Consider the following 12,271-nt stretch of genomic DNA (forward strand, 5'->3'; position numbering starts at 1 on the left):
ATACATTATCAAGGAAATACATCTTTACTTAAGGTCAACTGGTTATAGATATTTATCCTGTCTACAAAATACCTTTGCAGCCACATCTAGATTAGTGTTTGATTACATAACTCAGTAATATAGCCTAGCCAAATTGACCCATAACTCTCAGTTTTATCGCAGTTCACTCCTTATCAACTTGGCACCTATACACATCTTAAATCATACCTAATCTCTAAATAATAACAACCAAGTCATACTTCCACCTAATACAACTGTAAACATGCTAATTCTTTACCCAGAGGAGGATACAAGTCTTTGAATGATGTTCACTCTTTTCTTTAATATTCCATAATCTAAATACTGTGATACAAAGTGAAGTTTTATGAATATCTCATGTTAGATGATAAAGGAATGAGAAAGAAGAAAATAAAAATATTAATACTTGTATATATAAAGTGTTTGATAAAATAAAGAAAAAACACTCATAATTATAGTCCTCAGTTTTGCAAATGGTTATGTGGTCATAGCTAGTATTTATGACTATCTCCTTTGACTGTCCACCTCATATTTGCCTTCAGCAAGCAACTGACAGTGGTTCTTTGCCTAGCGGAATGACCCAAACTTGTATTCCTAAACAGTCTCAGCCACAGGGAGTCTTGCCTGGATTGGTCTTTTGTAGTTTTTCATTGACTTTCATCGTGGTAGTACTATGAGACACTCTAAAAGAACCCTCTGTGTTCCATACATGCTCTTTGTACCACCATTGTGTAGTAGCAGCTCAATTTCTCTTTGGTAATCAGGATCAGTCACCTCAGCCAGTGTAGTATCTTCCTTTTTTGCCTGTTGATTCAGAAGCATGTGGAGCCCACAGTGGCTGAGTGGGAATTTAACTTATAGTTTAATGGAATTGTTGTTGTGTCTCCTGGTGGGAACAATTCTGTCTAAAACTAAGGTCTCTGGACCAGCAGAGCATAAAGTTATAGAAACAGGAATAAAAAATTTTGCTAGTGGATCACTAGGGGGAATAGTGAGCGATGCCATTCTCATTTTCATACCTTGATTTCTGGACCCATGAATCTTGGCTAGGGAAGAAACAGCTGTGTATGTTGAGTGCTGATTTAGAGCATATACATCCTCCTGGAGGACACTGCTGCAGTCATGCAAGATATTGCCACCAACTTGGCACTGTAAGTTTCTTCAAAAGGTCATTCCAGCATTCTATCCTGCTAACTTTCTAGATGATGGGAAACATGGTGAGACCAATGAATTCTATAAGCATGGACCCATCATTGCATTTCATTTGTAGTGCAGTGAGTTCCTTGATCAGAAGTAATGCTTTGTGGATTACCATGATGGGTGGATAAGACACTCTATTCTGTAAGTTCACAGATGGTGCTTTGGCAGATGCATTTTATCCAGCGTAAGTGTTTATTATGGTAAGAACAAAATGCTGCTTTTTCCATGATGAAGGTGGTTCAGTATAATCAACCTGCTACTAGATGTCTGACCGATCACCCTGAGGAATGGTACCATACTGAGGACTCAGTGTTGGTCTCTGTTGGCAAATTGAACACTCAGCAGTGACTGTAGCCAGGTTGGCCTTGGTTAGTGGAAATCCGTGTTGCTGAGCCCATGCATAACCTCTATCCCTTCCACTATAGCTACTTTCTTCGTGAGCCGATTAAGCAATGACAGGAGTGTTGCGGGAAGTCAGGGACCCCAAACGGAGGGACCAGCTGAAGCTGTGGCAGAAGAACATAAATTGTGAAGATTTCATGGACATTTATTAGTTCCCCAAATTAATACTTTTATAATTTCTTACGCCTGTCTTTACAGCAATCTCTGAACATAAATTGTGAAAGTTTCATGGACACTTATCACTTTCCCAGTCAATATCCTTGTGATTTCCTTTGCCTGTCTTTACTTTAATCTCTTAATCCCATCATCTTTGTAAGCTGAGGAGGATATATGTCACCTCAGAACCCTGTGATGATTGCATTAACTGCACAAATTGTTTGTAGAGCATGTGTGTTTGAACAATATGAAATCTGGGCACCTTGAAAAAAGAATAGGATAACAGTAATGTTCAGGAAACAAGGGAGATAAGACTTTGGACTCTGACTGCCAGTGAGCCAGATGGAACAGAGCCATATTTCTCTTCTTTCAAAGGCAAATAGGAGAAATATTGCTGAATTCTTTTTCTCAGCAAGGAACATCCCTGAGAAAGAGAATGCACCCTGAGGGCAGGTCTATAAACGGCCCCCTGGGAGGTGGCCATCTTTTATGGTCAAAGCTGAAGGGATGAAATAAGCCCTAGTCTCCTGTAGTGCTCCTAGGCTTATTAGGATGAGGAAATTCCCGCCTAATAAATTTTGGTCAGACTGGTTGTCTGCTCTCACACCCTGTCTCCTGATAAGATGTTATCAATGACAATGCGTGCCCAAAATTTCATTAGCAATTTTAATTTTGCCCCATCCTGTGGTCCTGTGATCTCGCCCTGCCTCTATTTGCTTTGTGATATTTTGTTACCTTGTGAAGCATGTGATCTCTGTGACCCACACCCTATTTGTACACTCCCTCCCCTTTTGAAAATCACTAATAAAAACTTGCTGGTTTTATGGCTCAGGGAGCATCATGGAACCTGCTGACATGTGATGTCTCCCCCGGACACCCAGCTTTAAAATTTCTCTCTTTTGTACTCTTTCCTTTTATTTCTCAAACAAGCCGAGATGGTTAGGGAAATAGAAAAGAACCCACATTAACTATCGGAGGCGGGTTCTCCCAATACAGGAACAGCTGGGGAGAGGCTAGCTAGTATTCACAAAAAGGGTCATCCTATCCACCTGATGATTAAAATCCTTCCCTGCCAAGGTCACCTTGTAGTGAGCACTGAGATGGGCACAAATATCTTCTTACTTTTTTTCCATTCAGAGAGTTCTATCCAGATACTTAAGCCCCAAGTCTCCTTGTTACTAATTTTCTAAACATTTTTCTTCCAAACCCTTGTCTACCCAGTAAAACCATTGGCCACAGCTCATGAAATGGTATAGACTTGTACCTCTGGCCTTCTAAGCAAAATGAACAAGGAGGTGCACTGCTTGAAGTTCTACCTACCTGGAGCATGTTGCCTCATCACTGACCTTCAGGGATGTTACAGAAAGGTGCTGTAGTGCTTCAGTTGTCCACTTTCAGGTGATGCCTACATGCCATGCTGAACTACCTGTAAACCAGGCCCAAATTTTCTCTTCCTTAGTCAACTGATCATAAGAAACTCTCCATGAGGCCATAGTAGGCTGGAAGAGAGAAGGTAATGTATCCGGAGTGGGGACAATGGGCATTTGGGCCACTTCTTCATGTAGGTCCAGTCAATGTAACATCATCAATGTAATGACCAGCGTGATGCCTTACAGAAGGGAAAGGTGATTGAAGTACCTATGGACTAAATTATGACACAAGGTTGGAAAATTGATAGACTCCTGAAGTAGGAGAGTGAAAGGGCTGTTACTGGATTTCCCGGCTTAAAGCAAACTGATTCCAGTGCTATTTACTAACATGTATCAAAAAAAGTATTTGCCAGATCCATAGCTGCATACCAGTTACCAGAGGATATCTTAATTTGCTCAAACAATGAAATCATATCTGGAACAATGGCTTTAGTTGGAGTTGCCACCCGGTTAAGATTGTGATAATTCACTGTCATTCTCCAGAACTATTTGTTTTCTTCATAGGCCAAATAGGTGAGTTGAGTGAGGATGTAATGGGAATCACCATTCCTGAATCTTTCAATTCCTGATGGTGAAAATAATATCTGCAATCTTTCCAGGAATATGGTATTGCTTTTGGTTTCAATTTTCCTAGGCATAGGCAGTTCTAGGGGCTTCTACTTTTTCTTTCCTACCATAATAGCTGCCACTATATAGGTCAGGGAAGCAATCTGGGAATCCTACCAGTTGCTGAGTACATTTATTCCATTATGCATTCCAGAACTGGGGAAATAAACACAAGATGATTTTGAAACCCTACTGGGCTCACTGGGAGACAGACCTGAGCTAAGCCTCCATTGATCATCTGACTTCCATAAGACTTTACTCTGACTGGTGGATCAAAGTGGTGTTTTGGGTCACTCAGAATTACTGTCAATTTAGATCCTGTTACAGTAGTTTCCCCAAAGTCCGATTATTTGCTCTTTCTCAATGCACATTCACTGTGGTAAAACATCAGATTTTGGGAAAGTCTGGAAGAAAGATTCACAGTATATATTTTTGGGAATTTAGCAGGGCAGTTCTTTAAGGGGAACTGGATGCCTCTTCAACAGGGTTCTAGGTCTGTAAACTGTCTCAAATCCAGGAATAGATTGAGGGGTCATGATTCAATGCTTGGGTGATTCAAGTTAGACTTCTGTTCACTCACTCTAGAACTCTTCTGTTGTCTATACAGACCAGCTGAGAATTTGGTAGACTGGTCATCTATTCCTCTTGTAGGGACACTATGACCAGTGCCATAAGTAGATAAGAGCCAGATTATTCTGATTATTGCTTTAACTCCACTGTCCATTATGATAACTACGAACATTTTGTCTTTGGTGGCTAAGTGCTACAATTTGACCCTTGTTAACCTGGGATTCAATTATCTTCATTATACCGAAGGATTCTAGTTCAGTTCGCATTATAATTTCTAACTTACAGAGAAGAACAACTGCAGAGTTCTTCAAGGATGCTGGGGATCCCCTTACAAATTTATTTCTCATAGCTGTGCTGAATGGTGATCCACTGGACCCTCCTTGGGATGTGTGAGCAGTTTTGATAAGATAAATTCATTCTGACATTTGAGTGTCTCTGAGTCTTTGAATCCCTTCATCTACAGTGTACCAAGAAGTTCTAGCATATTAACTTTGTTTGGTGTAGGCCATTTTTTATTCTGTGTTTCAGCCAAGCAACCACCAACCAAACAAACAGGCTCTTTCTAGCCCATCAAGCTACAACATTGAATTTAGAATTTTTGCTTAGTGAACTCATGTCAATAAATTGGCTTGATCCAACTTTGTATTCCATTCACCATTATCCCACACGCTTAGTATCCGCTCTTACACATATTATGCAGATTACTATCTGCAGGAATTGGAAATATCATGCAATCATTTTGGTGTTTAGGCTGCCTCTTCATGGGTTACCCTTTCAGGCCTGCTGGGGCTTGAGTCTAGTTGTAGGTCTAGAAGCAAAGAAGGTTGTTGGGGGCCCTGCAGTGCCATGCAAGGCCTCAAAGGAGGCCATTATAGGTTCTTCAGGCAAAACAATAATAACCTCCACAGACAGGGCTGGAGGGCTGCTTCTACTGGCAAAGGAGCCACAACAGATTTTAAGGTTCAATCTTCCCAGCTGCATTGGGATCTACTCTATATGCTCCTATTCCAACGTTCACAATTCCATTCCTTCCAAGTCCAGGCCCTCACTTTAACAGAAGACACCCTGCAATGTTGGGAATTCAATTTGTGTTGTAATTTTGCCACTTACAGAATGAAAGTCCGGGTTTGGTTTTCAGCAGTCTTAGTCTTGTAGCTACAGGAGGTAAGGCTTTCTTTCTCTTTTTTTTTTTGAGATGGAGTCTCCCTTCTGTTGCCCAGGCTGTAGTGCAGTGGTGCGATCACAACCCACTGCAGCCTCAACCTCCTGGACTCAAGTGATCCTCTCCACCTCAGCCTCCCAAGTAGCTGGGACTGTAAGCACACGCCACCACAACTGGCTAATTTTTTTTTTTTTTTTTTTTTTTTTGTACAGATGGGATTTTGCCTTGTTGCTCAGGCTAGTCTCAAACTCCTGGGCTCAAGTGATACACCCACCTTGGCCTTCCAAAGTGCTGGAATTATAGCTGTGAGCTACTATACTGCACCCTGCCTTAAGCATTTTTTTCAAGGAAGACATAGACACTTTCAGGTCATTTATGTGGAGCTTATGTGGAATTTGAAGCCCTGAGATCATCCTTTTCTATCCCCACTTTCGCCAGAGCGGTTAGGAGCAGCCAACCAGTTGTTATATTTATTATTTTTACTAACATGTCCTAAGGTATCAAATACGTGGCACTCAGACTGTGCCCTTTATAAATATTTAATTATGAGTATTCGATGGCAATATCTTGCATATTTCTATTGCCGCATTATGCCATGACCAATGATCTCATTATCACTGGAAATAAAGTCATTAGTGCCTTTAAATCTAATCAGATGAGAGAACCAATTTCAGACAGACCAGAACCAATTTAGAAAACTCATCCTTAAGATTCTGTTCCTTTAGAACCACTCTATCTACTAAAATCTGTGTTATTCAGGTTTCTTCAGAGAAACAGAACCAATAGGACACACACACACACACACAGAGGGATTGGCTTACCTGTTTGTATGGGCTGACAAGTCCAAAATCTACAGGGCAAGCATGGAGGCTGGAAACTTGGGCAAAAACACGATGCTGTAGTTCCTAGGTGGAATTCCTTCTACTTCAGAAAAACCTGTTTTGCTCTTAAAGGCCTTTCAATTAATAGGGTGAACCCTGTCCACATAATCAAGGATAATCTTCTGTACTGAAAATCAAGTGACTATAGATGTGAACTATATCTACAAAATACCTCTACAGCAATACCACATTACTGCTAGATCAAATAACCTGGGTACTACAGCCTAAACAAGTTGGTACATCAAATTAACCATCACAAATGAGAATAACTTAAATAATTTTGATTTAATATGACTATCCTAAAAATTATATTACATTCAGGATATTTCAAAATTGCTGTAAGAGTAGATTTTAAAATATTCACACCATACAAAAATAAGTAGGTGAGGTGATGGATATGTTAATTAGCTTGATTTAATCATTCCACAATATATGCATATGTCAAATACATATATAAAAACATTACATTGCACCCCATAAATATATGCAATTATTATTTGTCATTTAAATACTTTTATGAGTGGTTTTACTTTCCTCACGTTGCATTTTTTAAAAAAATTAAAAAAAATTTTTGTAAGTAATTAAAAAAATGCAACGTGAGGAAAGTCCCTTTGTCCCTTCTGTTTTGTGTGAACACAGAGAGAAGTAGCCATGTATGAACCAGAAAGTGAACCCTCACCAGGCACTGAATCTGCCAGCACTCCATTTTTGAAAAATACAAAGTGAGCAAAGTAAAACCACTCATATAAAAAAGTATTTTATGCTAAAAATAAATATATAGATTGTAGAAATACTTATGAAGAAAAAAACTGTAGACTGTCCCACGGGCCGGGCAGCTGCTCATCTTATAGGGGACCCATTTGAGCATAAACTTCCACAAAAAATCTACAGGAAAACTAAGAAACAAAAACCTGTCTAGAGCAGCTACATGATTCTGGTGACTGTTGGCCTTATTACTAGTAGTCTGGGTGCTTTCATTGGTTTTTAATATGGAGCCCTAAGTTCTTTAGATAAAACATTGTTACCTTTTTCCTTTCTTCTTCTGTTTTTTTTTTTTTGGGGGGGACAAGATCTTGCTTTGTCACCCAGGCTGGAGTGCAGTGGCTCACTGCTGCCAGGGTCCAAGTGATTCTCATGCTTCAGACTCCTGAGGAGCTGGAATTACAGGCACGTGCCACCATGCTTGGCTAATGTTTTGCATTTTAGTAGATATGGGATCTCGCCATGTTGCCTAGGTTGGTTTTGAACTCTTGGACTCAAGCAATCCACCCACTTTGGCCTCCCAAAGTGCTGATTATTACAGACATGAGGCACCTCACAGGGCCTCAGGTGTTTCTTTATAGTAATGCAAGAACTGCCTACTACAGGCATTTCGTAATATTGGATCCACATACAGATAGGAAACCTGAGACTCTGTGGTAGTCAAACAGTCTGCAGTTTCCACAGTGTCATTACAAACTTTGATCTGGCTAACACCAAGGATCTGTGACACAGCTCCACTGAGGACTCTGACAGCTGCTTTGCTGAAAATGTTTGTGGCTCTGGACCAGGCTCAGAATCAGCACAACCTCATCTGTCATTTGTAGTGTAAGACGGGTCTGAGCCTCAGACACAGGACTTGTTGCCTAAATTCCTGAGACCTCAGCTGTGCTTTCTTGTCCCACACCTTCCCACATGCCAACCCTGGGGATATGCTTGACTCTGTTTCAGCCCCCTCTAGCTGCTGAGCAGAACTACCTCTGTACTTTGTCCTCAAGCAGCAAAGTCCCACACTCAAGCTTTTGGGGAAGATGTCAATGATGACAATAGCAGGTGAAGCCCAAAGCCAGCATTTTGACAAGGAGGCGATATTGGGATAGGACTATTTTCTCTTATGAAACATTTGAGGGCCCCAGTGGCCATCAGGTCTCCTGATAAGTTAGAACAGAGGAAAGGAGTCACAAGTGTAAGTCTTCCTCCCTCTTTAGTGAGAATCTACAGTAGGTGCTTGTAATCCCAGCTGAGGCAGGAGGATTGCTTGAACCCAGGAGGCAGAAGTTGCAGTGAGCCAAGATCTCGCCACTGCATTCCAGCATGGGTGACAGAGCAAGACTCTGTCTCAAAGAAAAAAAAAAAAAAAAAGGAAAAGATGAGCTGTAATATCTTGCTGTGCCAGAAAGTAAGGAATTGCTTAAGGATTGAGGGGGACATGACAAAAGGACTCAGAATCCAGTCATTAGAAGATAATTTGAGCACCAAAGTAAGTAATGTTATAATGGATTATAACCCATTGAACACAACTGAATTCATGATTCCATAATGATATAAATAAATACATGAATACATTAAAAACTTGATGAGGAATATATAGTTATGTAGTATCAAAGAATCTACCCACAAAGTATTTCTTTTTTTTTTTTTTTTGAGATGAAATCTCGCTCTTGTCACCCAGGCTGGAGTGCAATGGTGCGATCTTGGCTCACTGTAACCTCCACCTCCCGGGTTCAAGCGATTCTCCTGCCTCAGCCTCCCGTATTTCTTAATTACAAATGCAGGAAGAATGACATTATGGTGGAGGACACAATCAGATACCATAATCAAAAATCAAAGTAAAGATCACCCATAATGGAACAGATTGAAATTATTTGTCACTAGATATGATGCAATGAGAAGTCAAAGCATCTTCTGTGATATTCCTGCCAAAGTTGCATAGCCAGAATCTGATTATGAAGAAACCTCAGATAATCCCAAATTGAGAGAAATTTAAAAAACTCCCAACCTATGCTTTTCAAAAGTGACAAGGTCAAGGAGGTTGAGGAAAGACTGAAGAACTGTGTCAGGCTGTGGTTGACTAAGGAGACGTGAAAACTAGTTGCAAAATGTGATTCAGGATTCTAAACTGGATTCCAAAATGAATATAATGAATATCATTGGGATTTATTGAGGAAACACTAATGGAAATGAGGATTAGATGGCCCTAATGCATCAATGTTAATTTCCTGAATTTGAAAGTTATATTTTGGTTATATAGTCAAATTGCCTTGCTTATAAGAGCTGTATACTAAAATATTTCAGGTTTGGAACTTCAGGTCCAAAATTACTCTCAAATGTTCAAAATAGAGAAAATTCTCTGTACCTCCAACTTTTTATTACATTTATAGTTATTAAAATTATATAAATATATATATGCATTTGTGTATATATGTATAGATAAGCATACATATAGATATGCATATACATAGATAAATGATACATATAAAACCAACAATAGACTCATATCTAATCTATGCAAGCCCTTCACAAAAGATTTGATATTGCCAAAGGACATTTGAAAAAGCACCCGGCATCATGAAGCTCCACTGAAATGAAAATTAAAACTACAATAAGATATTATTACACACACATCAGAATGCTTAAAATGAAAAAAGACAATATACTAAGGGTTGGCAAGAAAGAGAAGCAGTTGGCACTCTCAGTAAAATTGTAATTTATTAAACCATTTGGACAATTATTTGGCAGTCATTAATAAAAGTAACACATGCACATCCAACAATTATGCTCATAATTGTATCAATAGAAATCCTTATATTGGGATAACAACGTATTAGAGTAATAACAGCACTATTCACAATAGCCACAAACTAGAATCAACTCAAAAGTCCATAACAATACAATGAAAAGATAAATTTTGGAATTGTTATAAAATAAAACACTCTAAAGTAACCCTAACTTACCTACTGCTATTTATGACAACATGAATGAATCCTACAAACACAAAATTAAGTGAAAATACTAGATACTTAAAAATACATAATGTGATTCCATTTATATTAAGTTCACAAACAGGCAAAACTAACCTATGGCATAATACTGGAGATATCTAGTGGGGGAGGAAGGTAGGAGGAGACATAAAGGGACTTCTGGGGTCCTGGCAAAATTACTTTTCTTGATCTGTGTGTTGATTACACAGATATGTTTAATTCATGATAATTCATTTAGCTATATACATTTAGGATGTTTCCAACATTCTCTTTGTATATTACATTCCAGTGAAAAGGTTTATTTAAAAAGAAGCAGTTTCCATTCACCCAATTCCACCCAAGCTGAGGTTTGCATTACTCTGTCACAGTGGAGGGTTTCAGCCGGATGCCCTCCTGACCATCCATTTGGGCAATAATAGGAAATCTCTGCAATGTGACAATCACTGAACTGGGAATTAAAACCTGGATTCAAAAAAAAAAAAAAAAAAAGATTATGTGCGGATGCACTGCTGACAGTTCACCTCACTTACTCACCAATTCCTTATTTCTAATAATAAAGTAGGGATTAGGCTAGTGGATCTCTGAGACCCCTTCTGTCTCTAACTGTCTATGTTTCTTTCATTCTTTGACGGGACCAGGCAGAAGTCTCAACAGAAAGGAGGAATAGAAACCCATTTTTTCAAGAAATAAAATGATTGTTTTAAAGAAAGCCATTGAGATCATTTTATCTAAAACAAGGTAGTGCACTTCTTTTAGAGTTCAGAGCTATGTGAACCAAGCAGTAAAATAACTGTTTCTCTTTGTCTCAGATAAATTATTCACCACAACCTGGATTGACTCAAATTCCAAAGGTTACAAAACCACACCCTAATTGTAATCAACCTATGTTGCACATGTTGAGTTGGTTAATGTGTATTGGAAAATCACTGATTATCCTGAGTAATGAAATATTGCCTCATAGTACATGGTAAGTAAATGTTGGTGACTCTGGTTGAACTGAATTTCTTGCTTGGAGGGAATGATGTAAGAGTTAGGAGATAGGGTTCGAGCCTCGGCCCTATAATTTTCAGCCTCTGTGTCCTTGAACAAAATACTGAATCTCCAAGGCCCAGCTTCCTTATCTCTAAAGTGGGAATAATTTTACCATAGGCAAGGGTAATTGAGAGAATCAAAAGAGTTATGATGGGTATAAAAATTCTCTGTGAATTGTCAGAATCCCTGTAAACATGTTTGATAAAACATTGTTGATATGGGATCTTGACAAAACTTAATTTTTCCTTATTGTAGTTAGAAGTAACTGCACGAATACAGTATTATTTCCAATAGCCAAGATATAGAAACAACCTAAGTGTTCATTCACAAAGAAATGGATGAAGAAATTGTGGTGTTTATTTATATACACAATGGAATATCTTTTAAACTTTAAAAGGAGATACTGCCATTTGCAACAACAAGGAATGAACCTGGAGGATATTATGCTAAGTGATATGAGCTAGATACAGAGGAAAAAAGATTTCATGATTTCACTTACATGAAGAATCTTTAAAAAGTCAAATACATAGAAACAGAGAGTAGAATGGTTGTTACCAAAAGTGGGAGGGGGAGAAAATGGAAAAAAGTGCGTTAAAGAGCCCAAATGTGCGGTTAGATAGGATGAATAAGTCTAAAGATCTAATAGACAGCAAGAGGACTATAGTTAATATACTATGCTGAAAATTTGCTAAAAGAGTAGATTTTAGGTGCTTATACCACAAAAAAGAAGGTAATTATAGAATTGATGAATATGTAAATTTAACTGTAGCAATCATTCCACTGTTTATGACTACCAATGTTGTATACCTTAAATATATACAATAGAAACAAATAACTGTACTAGTCATTTAGAATACCACAATGATATCTTTACAGAATATGCCTTTGTACAAGCATTGCCATTAATGATCCAGAAATGTGTGTATCATTTTAGTGATATATAGAGCCTCATGACCACTAAATGTCATCTTCTGTTCAGGTCTGCACAACTGTGTTTGTTCTGTGCTGTGGCTCTGTTTAATGATTTCCCTACCTCCCATTCACCACTGAAGCACATGCCTGTTGTTCTGCCTA

The 12,271-nt window shown here is 38.7% G+C and overlaps 1 protein-coding gene across 3 annotated transcripts in view; it reads left to right on the forward strand.

The window, feature by feature from the left end:
• Nucleotides 1-12,271, forward strand: part of CYP2C18 (cytochrome P450 family 2 subfamily C member 18) — a 76,173-nt gene that overhangs the window by 24,982 nt on the left and 38,920 nt on the right. For all 3 annotated transcript variants that reach the window (XR_005244182.2, XM_007963633.3, XM_038009286.2), the window contains exon 3: nt 10,975-11,132. Coding sequence is in view for 2 of the 3 variants with exons in the window: in XM_007963633.3 (XP_007961824.3) it covers nt 11,130-11,132 (3 nt within the window). In the remaining variant the exon portion in view is untranslated. The remainder of the gene's footprint in view (nt 1-10,974; nt 11,133-12,271) is intronic.

Source organism: Chlorocebus sabaeus, chromosome 9 (genome assembly GCF_047675955.1).
Source record: "Chlorocebus sabaeus isolate Y175 chromosome 9, mChlSab1.0.hap1, whole genome shotgun sequence".
Lineage (NCBI taxonomy): Eukaryota > Metazoa > Chordata > Mammalia > Primates > Cercopithecidae > Chlorocebus > Chlorocebus sabaeus.